The sequence below is a fragment of the Purpureocillium takamizusanense genome, chromosome 4, assembly GCF_022605165.1.
Source record: "Purpureocillium takamizusanense chromosome 4, complete sequence".
Lineage (NCBI taxonomy): Eukaryota > Fungi > Ascomycota > Sordariomycetes > Hypocreales > Ophiocordycipitaceae > Purpureocillium > Purpureocillium takamizusanense.
In genome coordinates, this window is record NC_063071.1 from 542,945 (window position 1) to 563,665 (window position 20,721).

Genomic DNA, 20,721 nt, shown 5'->3' on the forward strand with positions numbered 1-20,721 from the left:
GTACCACTTGGTCATTTTCCCCAGTCGCTGGTAAGTCGATTAAGTCGCTGATGCAGAATGACGACCAGCACCGCCGAGAGGCCCATGGTAAACTGATATTCGTAAAAACAGCGTCCGCTTAGCCGGGTTCCTGAAACCATGGAGCAATGGGGGCTTACCCACGCCTGGCCAATTGGCGCGGTCCGTTCCGTGCAACTTTGGCGTGGTTGCGGCAGCAATGGCTCGCTGGCACGTCGCTGACGCGCTCGTTGGGAGAGCGTCATTTGTTGAACAGGTAACCTAAACTGCAAGGCGCAAGGCGCATGACTCTGATGTGCATGAGATTACGTGGATGCCGCCCTGTCACCAGTTGTCTTGCAGGTCATGGTGCTGTCTCTCACCGTCCATTGAAACGTGCGCTTCGCAAAAGGTGGTTCGCCTCACCGCGCGGGGTGGTCGCCGGTCACAACATTCCTGATGAGCGAGCATCCGAAGCAAGACGTGCCTTTGCTGCAAAGTGTGCAACTGAAACCGCGTTCATTGTGGGCTAAACGCGCATCCCTCGCATCCTGAATTCGGGTACGCCTGAATGACTGCCGTCATCCCCACTGCCGCCGCCAACAGTGGCTCAACGACTTTCATTGCGCCACTGCGTCGTTCACTCCTTGAAAGCCTCGGAGACTTTTCGTACGTCAAGCCCATGCAAAGGTCAATACCGACAACCCGTACCCATGAAGAGGGGACGCTAGCGAATCCATTACTGGATTCCTCCAGCCTCACCCTCTCTCAATTTGGAAGTCACGTTTGAAGGCATTATTGTAACTTTCTCGGATGCTGCGTTGCCTGAATGACATGGGTGCAGTATTTCATGGCCATGATTGGCCTCCCGCTGCACGAAGCCTTCCTGTGCTCGCGAAACATCGCTCATCAGGCGTCGCGACCAGACCAGTCTCTCGACGGAGCGGCTGCCACCCATCACGCTGTACATGACGGACTGGTTCATGAGCTGCTACATTGGGATCCTGCCCATCGAGATGACGCTCTGCGTGTGGGACGTGTTCTACGAAGAATCCAAGACTCTGTTCCGCATCGCGCTTGCCATCTTCAAGACTGGCGAGTCGAAGATTGGGGCCGTGTCGGATCCGTTAGAGATGTTTGGCGTGATTCACACTCTCCCGCGGCGCATGCTGGACGCGAACGCGCTCATGGAGACGTGTTTCAAGCGGCGCAACGGATTGAGACACCTGAATCCGGGCAGATTAAGGAGCGTCGCCAAGAGCGCCGCGATAAGACGCACTAGGAGAAGGTGCAGCATCTCCGAGGCACAACAGCGGCGGGTGCCACGGAGGGAGACAAATCGGTGCTCCGGAAGGGCACCATCTTCACCAAGAAACGCGGGAACGCTGCAGCCTCCAATTCTTAGGGACGTACTGGGCTGCGTCATAGTCAATTGTACGCACTTGATCCATGGTTCTTTCTCCGTAAGGGAAGCCATCGACTTCTCGTCAACAAAGGGAAAGATTCGATAGTTTGTTCTCGTTCATGACTACATTTTCAAGCTCCTTCAAGAGGTCTGCACGGACACAGGTGTGAGGGTTCAGCTCTGGGAAAATATCATGAAGGAAGACCGATACGAACAGTATAGGTGTTCCATGGAGCACGCACGTTTTCTGTTCAAAATTGAGCTTAACAGCCTACCGTCCATCTAAAACCATTATTTTAATGCCAATCTCCCACAAAAAAAAAAAACGCCACGATCGAATTGAAAGGCGCTCGAAGATATCTTCCGGAACTATGGAAGCGAAGCCAACCCAGGTAGGATTGAAGCCTTTGGCAGATTAATGTCCATTTGGCCGCAAGACATACGCCATCAGCCGATGATGGTGGGGCACCGGGTGGAGAAGGATGGGGCATGTCTCTCCGGCGGAGAGTCTCCGCCGGTAACTACACCTGCCCGGAGCCACAACAACCGACAACAGAAATAGCTATAAGATACCGAGAGAGTTGATCTGGCAGCGTACCCTTGAAGAGCTGGCTGCCATACATGCATAGTACAAATGACACCAGCCACTGGCGGTTGTTTCAGCGCTGGTGGGCGGTTTCCCAAGAGGACGAAGTCTAATTAGTGGTTGTGTCAGACCGTTGGCATCGTTAAATTGATGAGAATTATCTCAAAGAGAAGAGCTAGGGGCATGAACATTGACGGCCGGGGGACTGTAGTATTGCTGTGATTTGTCTGCGCGTGTCTCCTGGGGTACTGCGCTGCGACCACAGGTCTTCCGTAACACCATCCGCGCTTGGCCATAGGGCGAAGCAGCAGTTTTCACGGAGGCAGATAAGCATCCTCCGGATGGTTGCAGAGTTAGCCGCTTGCGAGGATGTTTTTAATGCTGCCGCCTTGATCGGAGCCGCGTATCGTCGGAGTGGACCGCCATGGTTTCGTGACGCGTTAGGTGCGCTAACTAGAATCAGGACCTGATTCGACGCGGTGACAGGAAACCAAGAAACCTCGCGCGGCACCCACCTTGAGCTGAATCAGGGCCTGATTTGAGGGCGCTCGGGCCGAGCACGGCGTTGCATGGGTGGCACGGGCGTGCTGCGAGCGTGCGCAGCGAATCAAGACGTGATTCGAAAGACAATTAGTACATTAGGGCCTTACCTAGGCATCTGGCATCTGCGGGCCGTCCACGCGCTCGGTCCGCGGCTGTGATCCGGGTTTGGGGGCCGCACCGTCCTTGCGGTCTGCCGGCTGAATGGCAAGGCGAACTACAAGGCGAACTACAAGGCGAACTGCAAGGCAGGCGGCGGTGCAACGCAACATTTCGGCACCCTACAAGGCATTAAACGCCACGCCGTACGCCACACAAACTCGATAGAAATAGACTCCGTTGCTGTTCGCAAGCATTTACAGCAGACCCTTACTTTGCCCATCTCTCATCTCACGGCCACCATTACTAAATTATCCATCAGGATATAATCTTAGTTACTACGCCTCAATTACATTCTGGTGTTTTTCCGCAAGCATGCAGGACTTTGGTGGTATGATCCCTCATACTTGTTTGCACTGTGCGCAAATCATCATCACGGGAACTGGAGAGATCACCAGAGTACAGAGACAATCGAGCGAGGACAATACGTGTAGATTCACGTACAGAGAAGTCGATACCGCGAGTCGTGAGGGATGCCAGTTTTTCACGGCTCGACTATCAGCGGTTAAAAAGCAGCCCCACCATTTCGACTTTCTGCAACTTGAAGCTCCTCAGGTTGATGATGGGATCAAGTACGGTTTCGTCTATATCTGCTGCACGTGGCAGGTGTATGATGGAGGGATAGCAGAACTTGAATCTGCCTTATGGGCAATTCATCTAGAAGGTATGGTATTTAATAGCCTGCATTTGCCATTCCTAATACCGTATCGATAGGACACAGCATCTTCAGTTTTAAATCCCCTCAACCTATCAACTTGGAGCCTGGATCCCCCGGCACTCTCGCTGACTTTCGCCGTTGCCTTGTGGAGTGTCAGAACTCGCACGCTAAATGCCGAGAAAAGAGGGACAAAAAGCGATCTACTATACCCCTTCCTCGGCGACTTGTCGAAGTCCGCTCAGGGAATGGACATCTGGCAACTCTCTCTGACACCCGAACCTTAAGTTCAACGGGCGATATCGGAACCTCCTATCCATACGCCGCACTAAGCTACTTATGGGGCGGTGTCGCTCACAGTTACACCCTAACCACGGCAACCATTAATGAGTTGCACAACGGTGTGCCCATCACGCGACTTTCCACGACCATCCAGCACGCCATCCGGGTAGTTCAGGCTATGAACATACCATATATATGGATTGACGTTCTTTGTATTCTTCAGGACGGGGGAGAGGAGAAGAGCGAAGACATCTCGAAAATTGGAGACATATTCTCAAGGGCCGAGCTCCTTATCTCTGCAGCCACGGCAGCATCATGTCAGCAAGGGTTTCTGCAGCCTAAGACTTTGCCAGGTCTATTGAAGGCAGTATATAGGCTTCCTTACCATCCTGAAGGTAATACCCTCCATCAAGGCAGTTTCCTACTTTCCGAAGGTGCGATTTCTAGTCACGGCGGCAAGGAGATAATCGACACCAGAGGATGGACGCTTGAAGAGCACCTACTTTCAGAGTTTCGGCTCAGATTTGGCTCGAGACAAGTGTTCTGGGAGTGTTCGGAATCAATTCACTTGGACGGCGGACTAACCATCCCAAATATGGTGAAAGAGACACACGACATAAACGAGATTCGACACCCATACTATGAACATGATCCACACCTGGAAAAGGATCTTCGGGTACCTAGCATTTTTGGCCAAATTTGTGAGGAGTGGTGGGATACTGTTACCCACTATACACACGACAGGGCTTTATCCGATCCAAAGGACATGCTGTGCGCCATAGGCAGTGTTGCTCAACACCGTTCGAATACTGCAAGAGGCAGGCTGGGTAAATACTGGGCAGGAGTTTGGGAGCGAGACATGGCAAGAGGGCTGGTGTGGTTCAAGCCAAGGCCGCTCGGCAAGCAAAACACCACAGACGCTCCACCTTCTTGGTCCTGGGCAGCCTTGAACGGTCCAGTAAGATATCCCAACTCACTCTGGCTTCGCAGCTCTACGACGAACATCCTCCATTGCAAAGTAGACCTTCTTGATCGCACAAGGCCATATGGAGGTGTTTCATCAGGCGCACTAACGATAGAGGCACAAATGCGGCCCTACCCACTTTTCTTTTACAAATGTCAGGGTCAGATCAATGTCCAGTACACTCCATGGATCGAACCCAGTCCGCCTTTCAGTGCGTATTTCGACTTGGAGGACCCGGAAAACGAACTCGGGAAGGGCTACTTTTGCCTTGAATTGATACCACCAGAACAAGATCGAGTACGAAAGGACTCAGCAGGGCGGATGTGTGCGACAACTGAAAACACGGGCGGCCAGTTGCTAAGAGATCGTCCCGCGTATGGGATTATCATATGTCGTCTCGATAATGGCAGCTATAAGAGAGTGGGATGCTATGAATGCCGTAAGTTTCTTGTGGATGAGGTGGATACGTTGCGTGCGGCCGAGCATAGATGTTGTAGAGTCACGATAGTGTAAGCAAGAGCAGGCATGCCCGACATAACGCCTAATTTATGATTAGATGTGGTCTAATGGATTCTGCCAGTATAAACGAGTCTAGTTCCGCCAACATCCTATTTGGAAGTAGGCTATCAAAACCCTGCACCTTTGTACGCCTGGTCCGTCCTCGATCAGGACCATGCGAATAGATATCCGGATGGTGTTAGCCTTTTGTCGGACGAGCGAAGGATATGGTTAATTATCTTTGCAATCGACTGCATTAAATATATAGTATAGCATACCTGCTGAAAACTTCCAGGTTGACTTCTCCGCTGTAGGCCCAATGTTCGCGGTGCCAAGAAATTTGCCCTTCTCGCAAAGAAAGTACTGAGCGGAAGAAAGTACTAGTCACAGGAACAGAGCCATTTAGAGACGGGTTCTGGCTTTCTGTTTCAGGCTATACAGAATGCAAAGGAAGTCAGCATCAACAACCTCGGCACAAGGCACCACGCCGCCGCTGGCAATGTCCAAGCCGCCTGCTTACGTCCCGTCGTTGAAGGCCTACTTCGCATCCCAAGACCATTCCCTCACGGAGCACACTACTATCACTTGACAGGTTCTCAGGGCCTGGACGTTTTTTCTGGGCGTTTGATATACACGCCGAACCACTTTACTACGGACGCCGCGTTACGGACGCCATATAGCTGACCCGCCAAATCGAGCAATTGTGCATCCCATCTTGGTCTTCAGCCACGCCATAATATCTCGGACAGGGCCAAGCTCTATTTAATATATGCTTCCTAAGGAAAGACTATTAAAACGGGCCCAGCCAAACAGGTTGCTATCAGACTGTCGCAAACAAACTTAGACTCGGATTCGGCCGACATATAGGAACCAGGCTCAACAGACGTGCTGATTTCTTTATCTAGAACACTACCTATCGTGGCCCAAGTTGCACCCGCACATAGAGACAGTCCTTACAATTCTACTCGCTAGCGTAACTCGACGGGACCGAAGGCGCCGAAGCGGCTAGCTGCTTACGGGGACTCCGTCGCTTGCGCTTCGGCAGTGCTTCTTACTTGCCTTCATCAGAGATAGTCTCCCATTCTGACCGTCGCTTCCGTACGGTAGGGTGCCTCCTACAGCCGGATTGTCGCACGCCTGTCTGCTTGCCCGATTTGGCGGGTCAGCCACACGGCGTCTGTCATACAACTGGCTCCACAGGGATCACGGTCGGCATCGCGTTAACTAGATATAGGTGCATGGCAGTGCGCCTGCTCTTTATACCCAAAGGAAAGGTTTTTTTGTGGTGCAGGGTCCTTGCAATTGAGGCTGCTGCTCCGATTTATGCAAACAATGTGTGAGCTTTGACCTCTGAAGTCAAAGCCTAAGGCATGCAGGTGCTCAACCTTAAGACGCGGACTGTAGCATCGGCTTCCACGGAGAACTATTCTGAGCGCAGATGCTATGTGACATAATTCTGGTTCTCTATGCGATAGCGTCGGTATCGCGGCGTCCGTAGTAAAGTGGTTCGGCGTGTATATCAAATGTTTACTTTCTTTTTCTGAAGCGAGTCGCGACTGAACAGCGTTCCTGAGAATAAGACCTCGGTCAAAGCCATTCGTTATCGGCTACTACAAGCCTAACTATAAGTGTCACTATCGTAGCATCATAGCCGTGCCACATGCATGACAGTTCGACCACCAACGCACACTATACACTCTGCCTACGACTCGTCTGTGGCTGTGGCTGCGCCCGACTCGTCTTCCTAGCGACTTCCCAAGCTTTATTACGGGCTTCCTTAACTAGCTGCCATCTCGCGTCGTCCTCGGTCGTGAGTACACCAGGGAAGAATTCAGGCAGTAGCGCGAGTCCGAGATTCTCATAACTCCGCTCTGCCTCAAGTAACGTGTCCATGACCTTGCGCTTGCCAATCACGCGGACAAAGTGCAGGTGCAGGCCAAAGTTCTCCGGCCGGCAGTGGTGGCTGGCGGCGTGGATGTTTTGCACGATGCCGATGCCGCCGACAGCAAGCAGGAACCAGGTATGCGACTTGATGCCGGCGGCTGTGATGAGGAGCAGGATCCAGAGGGTTGCGAGCCCAAAGAGGGCGAGACGGGTCGAGAGATTGGCCGCCACCTGGGCGTTGTACTGGCCCGCCGCCAGGTCCTCCAGGTTGAGGCCGCAGCCGTTACCGAGGACAACGATGGCGTGCTGCGCGCCGTTGCCCCTAGTTATTACGTAGGTAGTTCGGGCGTGGCGCCGGCATGCCCACTTCTCTCTCTTCCATTGCGGGAGCAGGCCCGTGATGAGGGACAGGAGGGTGCCAATGGCCGTGACGACCATGGTAGCCCAATCGCCGTACATACCGATCGGGATGGCGGCGACGACGAGCTGCAGCAGCATCACAGCCATGCCGGTCCAGTAGATAGAGTTGAGCCTGACTGTGCCCGCTACAACCAGCTTACTTGGCTCGTAGATTGAGATAACAAGGCCTGCTTGCCGAGGGCAGTTGGCGGTGGGGTCGTACCGCTTCAAGTCGATCCATTTATCTGACACGAGCTCGGCCGTCCTCTGCGTCACCGTCTTGTCGCGCCAGTGATCAAAGTCCCGGGCTATCCTGCCAATGACCCAACTTGAATTTTCCCGGACGTAGCCGTTGGACGCGTTTATGACTTTGCAGCCGTAGTCTGGCTCTCTCGGCATAAGCTTGTTGTGTCCGACAGCAGTGGTGAGCGAGCTGACAGCGTATGCGACCCAGCCTTTTTCCATTTCACATCAGTATCCGTACTCTGCACTGATAATAGGGATACAAAGGAGAAGCACACCGAATGAAAACGTAACGGGGGCCAGACCCGACCCCGCGAGCTGGGCAAGTGCCTGGTTGATGACATCCCCGCCGAGGAGCAGGAGGATGCTAAAGACATCGCCCGGGTTGCTCCATTGCGCAGCGAACTCGCCGGAGCTGGCATCTGAAAACGTTTCGCGAGACCATAAGGGAGGCAGCCTTGGAGCCATAGCGGCAGCGCGTCTACGGTCGCAGCAGTAGTGTTGAAGAGGTTGAGACAATCCCGCCGTGGTAGGGCAGTCTTCAAAACTTCAGGCGTTATCAAAGCCTTCAGGGCTGTTGTGTCGATGTCGCCGCTGGGGAGAAAATGGGATCAATGTTGCAAAATCCGTGCCTGGTCGGGTGCTCCGGTCAGAGTTCAGAGTGCGTAAGCATGTGTGTTACTTCGGACGTACCCCTGCAAAGCTGAGCCCAGCTGCAGTGACGATCGCAACCAGGTGAAGGAATGGGGCAGTTCGCATTGTACAGCTCGGCGCTTCCCAAGCAATGCTACTGTCAAGGGGGTCTTGCACCACATTAGTGCCTTTCCTTCCTGAACTATCCGGACAGGGCTGTGCACTTGCGCGCAAGTGGAACAAGGCTGCCCGTCAGGCACCCCGCGCCCTATACAGGGTGTGTCTTCCTCCGTGTCACCCCTAATTAATACAGTATTCTGCATTTTAATAGTCTTACGTCTCTCCGTTCCGCTGCTTCTGCTTTCATTACCTTCACGGTCAGCTCTGCATAGAGGAAAACACTTTCTGTTAAACTCTATCGGCGACTACCGCCTCATAAGCATCATGCTTGCCTGTTTAGGATGCGGATCGAAAAGCAACACCAGCCGCAGCGCTTCTGTCAGAGTAATGCCGTCCACCTCAAGCGCTTCTACATCGGCAGCGACCGCCGCACAACTTATCTCCAGGCAATACAGAGCCAAGAACTTAGATCGTGCTGCTATGTACAACCACCGGGCTTCGTAGTGCCAACGACCATCGGATAGACTCCGACCCTTCCACGTCCTTCAAGCGCCTTGTGGAAAGGAGCATCTCTGCATGGTCTAAACTGCGATTCTCCGAGGAGCACAAATATTGGAACATTCACCTGCTCGTCAACGTCTTGAGGGGCATGAATTCACTAGATGAGGTGTTGAACGGCCAGACGCCGCTGCCACAAATGTGGTTCTTCCAGACCAAGAGATCATCTCTGCAGCAGAGCAGGTTCATGCAATGGGACGCATCGCGGCTGGACGATTATGTCCTGCTCCCCGTTGCCCCAGGCTTCGTCAACAAGACAGACTGCGTCTTTGACAGCCACTTTTGGCACTCAGGTCAACAGCCCGACCCTGATGGGTTGGACTTAAACCTACTTCGGCAGGATGTAGCCGAGTCCGGTTGTTCTTTCGTATGGCTGGATGATACACTCACTCACTCACTAATTGATGACGCCTGGTGGCCGGCTAGCCAATAGAGCAACTATCTGCTTAGTGTACGTACACAGCATTTTGCAGCAGCAATACCTCAACACCTATAGTTCAAGCCACCACTTTGTGTGAAGAGATCATGCAGCATCATGTTTTTCTGACAGATGGCCATGACAGCGATAGGCGCGGAAAGCAGTGCGGTGCGCTAAACTCGGATACTCCACCATTTGACTCCAAGTGTGACTGCACTTCGAGTGCAGAAGCAAGGATATCCACGACACGGCCCCAACAGCTTCCGGATCAGACAATGCGGCCCCTCGCCTTTCCCACAGATTTGTGCCATATCGTCGGGTATGGATGGCACAAACTCCATCGCCTCTACTCTTGCTTCCGGCTTCCAGTCCACAGAACCGACGGGTGGCGGTTAGTCGACGGACTGTGGCGCCCCCGCCAACCCAGGCCCCGCGGCAGGTCGGCCAACATAGCGCAACAACCAATCCTGCAGCCACTCCCGCGAGCGGCACATCGTCATACGAGTGCACTGCCGACGAGCTCCTCTTCTCGTGTCACCCTCCTCCCAAAAGTCACTACTCGGTCCGTCAGTACTGTTTGCTCATGCCATCCAGCACGGACTCCATATCGGAAAGACGCGACACGGAGCGTGCCCATTGTCCTCCCATGATAACCATGCTCAATAGACGGACCCTGACATCAAAGCCTCACATTCCTCCGTCGGTGCAAGTGCCGGGGTGCCCCATGCGCACTGTGGGTAACTACGTACCGAGAAAATCGAAAGTCGAGTGCCATGACCATTGCCGTCCTTCGGGCATTTGCGAAGGCTCCATTCGACATGTATCAACTCATGTCCGTACGTTGCCCAACCAACAAGCTTTTGTGACTGGCCAGCACTCGATACAAAACTGCAACATTGCAGACAGTACGAAGGACGTACGGTCATAGTCACCAGCATCTCCGGCAAGTCGTCGAACCAACTCAACGTCCGTCCAGCCAGTCGGCACAGTGACGACCGCTGTCCACGATCGTCTCGCTAGCAAAGGTTTTCCGCCTCTACCACGCACTGGCCTCGAATCTTCGACGCCGTAGACTAGACAGTCTGCATCGCGCCTCCGCTGCAGAAATCTAAAAATTTACGGCACGTTTGCCTCAGATATTGAGGGCACATTATCGCGCCCGACGACGGGAATACTGTTATGAAGTCGTCTTCAAAGTAAAATCAATGGCGAAATCACATTGGTGTAGAGACGAATCCTCGGCGGCATTCGGCCTGTTGCTTGCTCCCTTGATCACGCGCTCGAATGTTCGAGGTAAACCTGCTTCGCCACCCTATCCATCTGCTGCACAACGCCTCGTATTTCGTCCACACCCAACGAAGGATTGAAGGCACACATCCTCAGGACAACCACCCCGCGCAGCTTTGTCGTAAGTATCCCCGCGATGTTCTCGGCCACAAGGCGCTTGGAGATGGCAACATTCAACTCGTTCCATTGCGCGTCCGTCTTGTCTCTGGGCACAAAGCGAAACGCCAGAATAGCCATACTGGCTGGGCTCACAATCTCCCAGTTTGACAGCTTGCCGAGCTCCTCCTCTGCCGCCTCCGCCAGGAAGAACCCGTGGTCTATCATATCGCCAAAGCGCTTCTCCCCGATGACCCGAAGCGTGAACCACAACCTGGTCGCCCGGTCCCCGCGCGTGAGCTCAAGACCGCAATCCCAAAAGTTGGGCACGTCGTCATCCCCGAGCGCATCGCGGAGGTAGTCACCTTGGGACGCGAAGCTCTTCAGTAGCGTCTTCCTGTCCCTGACAAGCAAGATGCCGCAGTTGTACGTCTGGAAAAGCCACTTGTGTGCGTCCCACGAGATGCTGTCCGCGTGACGGAGCCCCGCCGTCAAGTGGCTGTGAGTGGTCGACAGTGATGCAGACGCTCCGTAAGCGCCATCAACGTGTAACCACATACCCTCTCGTCCACAAACTGCCGCGATCTCAGTCAGAGGATCGATGGCTCCAGTGTTGGTTGTGCCGCACGACGCGACAACCACAAAGGGCAACAGTCCGGCATCCCGATCCGCTCGTATCGCCTCGGACAACTTTATTGGGTCCAGTCTGAAGTTGTCATCGGAGGGGATGTGCCGAATCTGCGAGGTGTGGAATCCAATGATACGGAGACCTTTGCTAACAGAGTGATGTGTTTGCTCAGAGACATACACGACACCAGTAGCCTGCTGCCCCCGCGGGAGTCGGTGATCTCTGGCAAGGGCCATGGCAAGAAGGTTCCCCATTGAGCCACCCGAAACAAAGACACCACCGGCCGTCCCTGGCAACCCGACCTTGCCCGCCAGCCAGTCAATCATGGTCTTCTCCACGATGCCCGAGCCAGATCCCTGCAGCCGAGATCCGGCAAAAGTGTTGAAAGCGCTGGCCAGTACATCACCCAACCAAGCATAAGGCGATACGGCTGACGGGATGAATGCCATGGCCCTTGGGTGGCTCATGCGCGCTCGAAATTCGGCAATGGCGAATGCATCGTCAATGACCTGATTGATGTCGCTGGGCGGCCCAGGCGTGCTTAACCGGCGCAAGTGCTCATAATCAGATGTCTGGGCGACCTTGAAGAGCGGCTGGCTGTTGAGATTGAGTGATGCGGTGAGAAGGCGGGGGAGGATCGATTGAAGGGTTATACACAGAGAGTCCAACTCTTCCTCGATGGACGATTGCTGGGAAGAACCCATGCTGAAGGTGTCCGCGGACAATTGTCTAATGTGAGTCTGCCAGCTTTCGATGCTGTCGTTAGTTGTCGCGGTAAACTGACCGTAACTTATCTGTTCAAAGTCACACTGGAGATCATTTCGCGAGTTGTGCCCCTTCTTATCTTGTTATATCCCCTCACATAGCAGCGGGTCGGCACGCACCAGCGGGTCTCGTGCAACTACGACCTACTAAAGTAGGACTTTGACAAGCCGCTAAGGCGTGCGCCAGCCCCAGTGTGGTCGACAGCCACGCAGTTGCCTTGGACATGGCGTCTGTCAATGCAGTTGCGGGATTGTACTGACTGGGTTGGCGCTTCGAAAAGCGAAATAGCCGGGAGTAATCTGTGCGTTTGGAGGGTTGGTATTTGAGCCTGGTAACGTACGATCACGGGCCATTCGGCAGCCGCGAAAGCGTTCAACTGGGACGCCTAGGAGCTGCCCGCCAAGACGGATACCGCTCAATTTGAGACGGAGGCGAGAAGACATGGCCACAAGGCGCACTCGCCCCACATCCCTCAGCCGCGGATTGCACACCCACGACCCGATCTTCGGCGTGGCGGAGTCGTATCGACACAGTTTCGCTGATGAACAGCGCCGGGATGTGCATGGACATGTCGATATCCGCCAGAATACTCAGTGAGGATACAGCAGAAGGAGATGATGTGGGTATCGCCCGAGCCTTGCGTGGGTTGACTGACCGAGACTGGTATCGACAGATATCTCACATCCCAGATCTAGTGACCATACATAGGCTTGGCGGCTAGCTATTGCGGGGTTAGAAGGAAGGGTTTTGGTTTGACCGGCGACTGAGTTTACCATGTCTCGTCATTCTTCGCACGCAGATGTAGGAAACATGGCACAGGTGGCTCATGACCGTTCTTATAGGAACAATCTTCACTTCGACCCAGTGACAGAGACCGATCACCCGTCTCACTGCCACGGCGGAAGGGCGAAACGAGCCTTGAGCTTGAGGAAGATCCCTTATATACGCCCATTTCCACTTGACCCATTTCAGACGCTCCAGCCCGCCGGAGGGCGACAACATCAGTACCGGTGCCAATGAAAAGGGACTTTGTGAATTCTGGCTCCGATTGATACCAGTTCCGTAGATACTTAACCCACTAGTTGATGGTGCCTTGTTTAACTACAGGATACTACATTAAGAGACATGAAATTTGCGCTCGAGAACGACTGTTCATGCAAGGCCCCATGCCACCCCAGCGCCCAGGGCAAGCACCTGCACTAGATTAGGATGCCGTTTGGAGCCGACCGCGGCAGCCTGCGAGGGAGTCGTGATGGCCGTCTTTGTAGGGCCCGTGATAGTCGTCCCTGAAGAGCTCCTGGTAGTTGTTCTTGAAGGGCCCGTGGCACTGTCTGTTTTCGTAGTCCCGATATTGATTGTTTTATCGGGAATGTTAAGGGAAAGCAAATAAGCCGTGGTTAGGGTCACACCCGAGCTGCCAGTGAAATACACTGTGAGACTCGTGGTGCACTGCTCGTCGAAGGTGAGAGACAGGCTGTCCGCACCACAATCGGTGTCGATCCCGCTGGCCTTGGACGCGATGGTGGAAAAGTAAGTCCGGAGCTCGTCACGGTAGCCCGTGAAGTCATGGTAGATGCTTGCAGGTGCTGTGATGGTGCAGTTCGGCGAAGGGGTCGCGCTGGAGGCGCTGCTCGCCCAGTTGAGAAAATCAGAGCCAAGACCACCTGTTGGCGGGCTCAGCTCCGAAATGACAGAGCTGACGCAGGAAGAGTCAATGTTCTGACGCTCCACGAGAGTAGGAAGGGCGGGAGGCGGCGTAGTTGCCGTTGGTGCAGCGATAGCAACACGGGGAACTGGAGCAAAGTCGCTTCCACGAGCGAATCCATTCAACAGGGCGACCAAGAAAATGTATCTGGAGTTCATGGTTGTGTCAATTGTGGTTGTGTCAATGAGTAGCCCGATGAGCCTTGAGGCTGGAGCTGCTAAAGACGCTGATTCATGTTGGATATATATATTATGAGATTGCGAGAGAGAGCATAGACGACTGGACTGAGCACAATGATGAACTGTCACGAGGACCTCGGGGGTTGATAGGGCTGCCTCGTAGGAAAGATGGTTGACGCCCCATAAAGTCTCTCCCCGCCGCTCTTGCTACGTTGGGATTGGCGGTGCTTTGAAGGCTAGAACACATAGTCCGTAATTGGAAGACGCCCTGTTGATGGTGTTCCCAAGATAGATGATGGCTCTTGCTGTGCCTCCTCCAAATGGACATTGAGGCTGTGGCTTTGCCATCAAAGTTTAGCTTCCGGGCGTGGCAAGGAGAACCACGAAAGTGGGTGCTTGAGCTCGGCACTCGGCTGCAATCTATGGTACTACTCTTTCGACTGCACTGCCCACGAAATTTGCTTAGCTGGGCGTCGGGTGATAAGCCCCTCTGCAAACCTTAACGGGGCAACTTTCGCGTCTGTGGCTATTGGCCGTGTCAACGACCTGCAAGACGCCACAAAGCTCAGCTGGACACGAGCTGTGCCAGGTCTCATTGCCGTCGTTGCCTAGTGGCCCCCGTGAAACGTGAGCTCATGCCTTCGAGATGCCGGTAGCACCTTGCTGGGGCTCATACCCTTCTGCGGCTTCTCTTCTCGTCTTCACCTATCTGGGCGCTTATTCCCTTTCGGCCTTTGGCTGTCCATTAGCTCGTCTTTGCAAGCTGCCTCAGCACCTCGCTTGAGCTAAAGTTGATTCGGCTCTCACGATTGACTCGATCTTGTGAGGTGCGCCCGCACCTTACGGGAGCCCACAGGCGCGTCGACCATTACGTTTGTCCCGTTGATCATGTTCTAGGAGGCCCTTTCAATCCCGATTCTCTTGGATGCACATTGATGTTATAGATGCGGAGCGGTCCCCACTACAGTATTTGGCAAGATATCGAGGTATTAACGCTGAAGGTATGTTAGGAGCTGCTGGCTTGAGAATAGCTTGCATTGTAAACAGTTGTCCACGCCTTCCCGCCATCATGCAGCAGAAGTGACTTCTTCGCAAAAAGCCCGTATTCCTCGGTCAGGATCCAGCCCGCGAACGTGAACGCCGCTGCGTGGGCGGTGAAAAGCATTTGTTGCAACCGTGAATCAGAAACGCTGGATCTGATGGTGAAAACGCTCACTAGAGAATCGTTCTTTGGGCCCGTTAGATGGATCAAGGAACCAGGTGCATGAGCCGAATCACATTGCTACTGTTCATATGATCGAAAGTTACCATGGAGGTGAATCGCCCGCGCAGATGAACGTCCGGCGCAATATTCCTCCCGCGGTTGCAACTCCCATTGGGCAATGGCACAGCTTGTCACCGTGGATGATCAGCGTTCAGCTGGTACTGGGCGCACCGGCACTCCTTTTCACGGTGCAGGGCGGCGTTGACCGCGGCTGGTATGAGACTGAGCCCGATCAGTGGACATTAGGCGCCACGAAACGCAGTGGCGTCGGCTTCGCATCCCCACTGGATGCTCATAAATTTGGCGCTCCAGGCAGAAAGCCTTATTCTTCCCGGATCGTCGTTGCCAATGCGACGGTTCTGACTGGTAATATGCAGCCATCAATGGCTGCCGTCGAGTAGATGAATTGATGGCGCGTCGTCGTGTCTCCAGCTCGACCTCGCACACTATAAAAGCCCGTGGGAGACGATTTCGGTTCATGAAGCAAACTCCAACGTTTCAGAGCAAGCACTTTTTTGCAATCTACAGTATACTGTACGTTGGATTCGTCGCCACACATAGCCATGTCTGCTGCCGTTGAGACCCAGGACGCACCCAAGGTCTGTCGTCGGTGACGTTGACAGCTTCGGCCTCAAATGTCAGTGTGGGGGTCACTAACATCGCCCCAGGTCGTGAGCCGGGAGGAATGGCTCGAGGCTCGCCGGGCTCTGCTGGTCAAGGAGAAGGAACTGACCCGCGCCAATGATGCCCTCTCTGCCGAGCGCCGCTCCCTTCCCATGGTCGAGGTGACCAAGCCGTATTCGTTCAAGTCCACAACCAGGTCCGACCTCACGCTCGAGGATCTGTTCGATGGCAAGGACCAGCTCATAGTTTACCACTTCATGTTCGGCCCCGACAGCGACGACGAGGCGTGTCGCGGCTGTACGCACATGGGCGAGTCCCTCCCGGATGAGCGTCACTTGCAATTCAAGAACACCAACTTGGTGTCCGTGTCGCGCGCCAGTCCTGCCAAGCTGGAGCAGTACAAGGCCAGAGCCGGATGGACCTTTCCCTGGTATTCTAGCGAAGGCTCTGACTTTAACCGAGACTTTTGGGCGACGACGACGACGGACGACGAGGCGCGCGGCGACGACGGCGGCGGCGTGCTGCTCAACTTCCGGTCCAAGGAGGAGACGGAGGCGCTGGGCAAGTGGTGGTACGATGGAGAGGTGTCGGGATTCAGCGTGTTTTACCAGAAGGGAGGCAAGGTCTTCCACACGTACTCAACCTTTGCGCGAGGCGGCGACAAGATGATGCCAACTCTCCACTTGCTTGACCTGACGCCACTGGGGAGACAGCTCGGTCTCTGGGGCCCAGCAGAGTTCAAGTTGAAGAACGAGTATGGCACGGAGGAAACGTGATGCTGTGCGGTGTTGACTGTTGGCAAGATGGCGATTACGGTCTTGTTGGATTAGCTGCGTGGACTGGACGCTTGCCGTAGTCGGTGTGAGTAGGTGTAGCCCTGGAGCCGCCAGGATAATATTGGGGTTCAATTGATGAGGGGGTCGCCGTTGTGTCCGTCATTTCTCATGCGCAGAGCAATGCCAACACCCATGGCAGCCGCCTCGCCCATCTGTAAATCACACATCACATTTAACGTCAGGTGGCGGCATTGGGCAAGCCATACCATGCCGCCCCGACTCCTCAGCCTCAGTCTCACTTATGATTCGGATTCGTTATCACTGCACTTGCTCATGTTCTGTGGCGCTTGGCTGACTCAAAAATGATGAGCAGATTGACAACCAAAGAGATGTGCTTCGGCTTGATAACCTACTATCTGACGCCTCATATGAAGCTCAAGAACTTGCTCCAAGCCCATCATGCTGCTCAACAGCTTCCGCTCATACATTGATATGGTCGGGGAGCCGGTGAAAGGGTGTTAGCGAGAAATGGTCTAGACCGTATTCGGGAAAGTACCAGACCGGGTGAGGCTGGAGGGGTTTGACGTTGACACACAGAAGTTTCGTTGCAGAACCGGAGGATAAGGTGCTGGACCACCTGCAGGCCATTCAGACTCGCTTACACAGGCGAATAGCGAATTCAGTGAACGAGCCACGAGTACTGCGCGAGGGCTTGATATGAATAAAAGCAAAAGCAAGCATGAGCTAGTGCCTAACACCTAGACAACCGATGCATATAAGATAAAGGCAGTGCTTAAGTTCACACTGAGGTCCAGAGCCCCGGAGACCACCCTAAATATCCCTGTTCAATACCGCCACGCAAGTTGCCAGCGTGACAACAGCATCCAGCCGGCCCTCATCAAGTAACAGAACGCAACAGTTCTTGAACCAATTCTTGGCGACGAACTTGGCCACCGGCACGCGCTGCTTCTCATCGAGCCCCACCGTCTTGTACAGCACCCCGGACTTGCGGCCCATGGACATGTCCCACAGATACGGCACCGAGTCCTTGACGAACGTCTCCTGCTTCGCCCACACGCTCACGGGCCGCAGCTCGACATCGTGGGCGCAGTGCGTAGAGTCGGCTGGGAAGCGCACCGTCTAGGCGCCGTAGTGCTTGAGGATAGACATGTCGAGCTCAGCGACGACGGCTGCAGCGCCTTGGACGGAAGTTGTGGAAGCGGCGTGGAACTGCATGGTGGAGGAAAAGGTGCTTCGCGTGAGCGTAAAGGACAGGGCGGAGGAGGGGTCGGAGTTTTTCATGGCAGAGGCAGCGATATGCTCGATTTGGTTCTGCAGGGTGGTGGGGATGATAGGGCTTGTTGTGCTGCCGTGGGACCAGGGTGGTGATGATGATGGTGGTGGGAGGGGGACGTGGGATGTTAGGTCGAGGACTTGGAGCTCGTCGGAGAAGTCTCCGCTTGAGGAGTTGATGAAGAGGACCTTGGTGGGTGTGAAGGAGGCGTGCTCATGCCCGTCAATGGCAAGCGTTTGCGTCTTTTCGGTCATTGTGGTGGACATTGTTGTAAGTCAAGTGGTTGGCGTAGTGGGAATGATGCTTGTGTAAGTAGATGCCTAGGTAGGGACAGGCATTCAATAAGTGGACTGTGTATGACGACGGCCGGGACAAGGAAATTGTTGTGAGATGGAGAAGGAAAGACGAAAGTTTCCCTGACAAAACCTCAGGGAATTTTCCCTCACTTTATACACAAGATGATTTCTCGCCGCGGATACTTGAGCTACACATGACATTCGTCGTCTCTCGTGTTTGGCGCGTTCCGGAGTCCGTGCGGGTCGGATCTGGTCTGGTCTGGTCCCTCGCAGCATCATGCCCAATCCGGTAATAGCAACACCCACAGCCGCACTACCTACCATGGATGCTTGTTAGCCTCTCGGCTGTCACCGTGCTGGGTGGTCCCAGCAAGTTCCCACCGGAGTGTGCCCCGCCCGTCATCATCAAATACCCTCGGTGGATAGGAACTCGGCTTGCGGCTGCGCCTGGTATGGTACGTATGTAGCTCGGACACATGCCCGCTCGGCTGTAGCCGCCATGTCCATGTCGTGCTGTCCGCGAGTTGGGATTTGATCGTGATGTGGTGGATCGCACGGTTGACGGGACTGACTGGTGGGCGGAGGAGGCGTAACTGGAACCAGAGATTGTGGAGAAACTAGAGGAATACACTGCTCGTACATGGGCTCATCGCGAAGTGCTTAGGGATCGTTGTGATGCAATCAAATAGAAATGGTCAGGCCGAGAGATGTTAGTCTTGAACCCCGAACACCTTTAGCTCTAAACCAAACCGTACTGCGCCGTAGTTCATAGAGTTCGCCACGCTTCTTCTTCGTCGTCGCACTCAAAACACCTTGAGGAATTTCTTGTCGGTATAGAGCACCCTGGATATCAGGATAATAGCGGATCCAGCGAGGCACATGACGCCACCAAATATCTTGACGTGCAACCAGCCATTGGCAGAAGCCTGAAGGATGGCGCCGCCGATGGGGGCCATGGTGAGCGCGGGGATTGATATGGCCAGAAAAACCACACCCAGCCGGTAGCCAACCTCGGATGGGGGCGACACAGAAACGGGCAGGGCACCGGAAAGTCCTATGAAGGCTCCGGACGCGAAGCCGAACATGATGGCGAAGCCGATGGCGACGGACGGGCGCGTGGCGGGGATCCAGACTGCAAACTCGGTGATCCCGGAAAGAGTACATGCGATGACGAACATGTTCCATCTTCCAATGATGTCGGCGCCATAACCAGAGGCCAGGCGCCCAAAGAGACTGGGCAAGTTTTTGTCAGCGTTTGAGTCCACGGCAGGTCTATATTACGAGTTTTTTTTTGTTTTACCTTGCGGAGTTGAAGATGGCCACCAGGTATTGGGCCATCTCCTCCGAAAGATGCGCCTCCTTGAAGCCCTGTGAAGCTAGATAGTCGATGGGAATGAATATACCATAGGTCAGGACAAAGATGCCCAGCAACAACATGACAAAGGGAAACTCTTTGAACGGTGCAGCGAAGCGGCCACTTGGCATCTTCTTCGGAACAGGCTTTACCCTCGGGCGGACAGTGAGAATGGCGACGATCTGGAGGCCGAGGACGAGAAAGGCCCCGGTTCTCATGGCCCATGGGTACCCAACGCTCGGGATCATGCGACTGATCATGATGGGAAAGATGACGCCACCGACGGATGAGCCTGTCACCATGATGCCCATGGCTGCTCCGCGCTTTTTGACAAACCAGGTTGAGACACAGGCGAGGGCTTTTACCAGACAGTACTCTAGTTAGTGTGGGACGAACACATTCCAAGAATCAAGATGGACGAAGACTTGCCTGGCGAGTATAGGCATGCAACGCCAATGGCACTGCACACTCCCTGGGACAAGAGGAACTGATAGTACGTTGTCGCCAGGGACGCCATCATCAGCCCGAATACGTGGAAAACGGTCCCGCCAATGATGAGTGGCCTCGGTCCGTAATTGTCGAATATGATGCCGACGACAGGCCCCAGCGCAAAGAGGAAGAATATCTGGAGCGAGGGGATCCAGGCAATCGTGCTGGCGGAATACTCCTTTAGAGGTCCCACTTCGTAGTACTGCTGGAAGCTGCCAACGCCTGAAGTAGAGCATCTTTGTTTAGTTTCGTCGTGGCGCTACATGACGCTCACGTAGTAAGGTCCATTAAGGGGAGAAGGGGGATAATGGGGAGAGATTGGAGAATGCGTACTGTTGATCCAGCCTGGGCTGGAGAAGGAGCAGCACCATGCGCCTAAGACGACGAGCCAGGCCGCGCCACCCCCATCAGGAGGGCCAGCGTCCTCTGGCTTCGCCACATCGGCCGTGTTCCTGTTGTCTTGAGGGATATGTTGTCGGGCGTCTTTGTTATCCCGTTTGGTGTCGTCGCTGAGGTCAGATTCGGCCCGTGCAGCCTTCTCAACGTCGAGATGCGGCTGTTGCATTGTATTATCGGCGCTGCGCAAGCTAGCAATGGTTGAGGACTTGCAAGAAACAAGTCTA

The 20,721-nt window shown here is 54.3% G+C and overlaps 7 protein-coding genes across 7 annotated transcripts; 2 read left to right on the top strand and 5 right to left on the bottom strand.

Moving 5' to 3' along the window:
• Nucleotides 1–965: 965 nt before the first annotated feature.
• Nucleotides 966–1,279, top strand: JDV02_004811 (uncharacterized protein; the record flags this gene model as incomplete). The annotated part of the gene is made up of 2 exons (XM_047986049.1): nt 966–1,139; nt 1,238–1,279. 2 exons carry the CDS (start codon nt 966–968, stop codon nt 1,277–1,279), a joined length of 216 nt encoding a protein of 71 aa, XP_047842029.1.
• Nucleotides 1,280–6,775: 5,496 nt separating this feature from the next.
• On the bottom strand, nt 6,776–8,080 carry JDV02_004812 (uncharacterized protein; the record flags this gene model as incomplete). Its single annotated transcript, XM_047986050.1, has 2 exons — nt 6,776–7,824; nt 7,891–8,080. 2 exons carry the CDS (start codon nt 8,078–8,080, stop codon nt 6,776–6,778), a joined length of 1,239 nt encoding a protein of 412 aa, XP_047842030.1.
• A 2,468-nt stretch (nt 8,081–10,548) lies between these two features.
• JDV02_004813 (uncharacterized protein) lies at nt 10,549–12,480 on the bottom strand. The gene has a single exon (XM_047986051.1). It carries the CDS (start codon nt 12,054–12,056, stop codon nt 10,614–10,616), a length of 1,443 nt encoding a protein of 480 aa, XP_047842031.1. The 5' UTR covers nt 12,057–12,480; the 3' UTR covers nt 10,549–10,613.
• An 841-nt stretch (nt 12,481–13,321) lies between these two features.
• On the bottom strand, nt 13,322–13,980 carry JDV02_004814 (uncharacterized protein; the record flags this gene model as incomplete). Its single annotated transcript, XM_047986052.1, has 2 exons — nt 13,322–13,444; nt 13,525–13,980. The coding sequence occupies 2 exons, from the start codon at nt 13,978–13,980 to the stop codon at nt 13,322–13,324; spliced, it is 579 nt and encodes a 192-aa protein (XP_047842032.1).
• Nucleotides 13,981–15,828: 1,848 nt separating this feature from the next.
• On the top strand, nt 15,829–16,665 carry JDV02_004815 (uncharacterized protein; the record flags this gene model as incomplete). Its single annotated transcript, XM_047986053.1, has 2 exons — nt 15,829–15,864; nt 15,934–16,665. 2 exons carry the CDS (start codon nt 15,829–15,831, stop codon nt 16,663–16,665), a joined length of 768 nt encoding a protein of 255 aa, XP_047842033.1.
• Nucleotides 16,666–17,496: 831 nt separating this feature from the next.
• On the bottom strand, nt 17,497–18,213 carry JDV02_004816 (uncharacterized protein; the record flags this gene model as incomplete). The annotated part of the gene is made up of 2 exons (XM_047986054.1): nt 17,497–17,805; nt 18,079–18,213. 2 exons carry the CDS (start codon nt 18,211–18,213, stop codon nt 17,497–17,499), a joined length of 444 nt encoding a protein of 147 aa, XP_047842034.1.
• Nucleotides 18,214–18,887: 674 nt separating this feature from the next.
• On the bottom strand, nt 18,888–20,663 carry JDV02_004817 (uncharacterized protein; the record flags this gene model as incomplete). Its single annotated transcript, XM_047986055.1, has 4 exons — nt 18,888–19,488; nt 19,556–19,967; nt 20,039–20,320; nt 20,432–20,663. 4 exons carry the CDS (start codon nt 20,661–20,663, stop codon nt 19,059–19,061), a joined length of 1,356 nt encoding a protein of 451 aa, XP_047842035.1. The 3' UTR covers nt 18,888–19,058.
• Between the last annotated feature and the right edge of the window lie 58 nt (nt 20,664–20,721).

Coding starts and splice junctions, on each gene's coding strand:
- JDV02_004813 (XM_047986051.1), bottom strand. CDS start 12,056: ATGGGTTCTTCCCAGCAATCGTCCATCGAGGAAGAGTTGGACTCTCTG.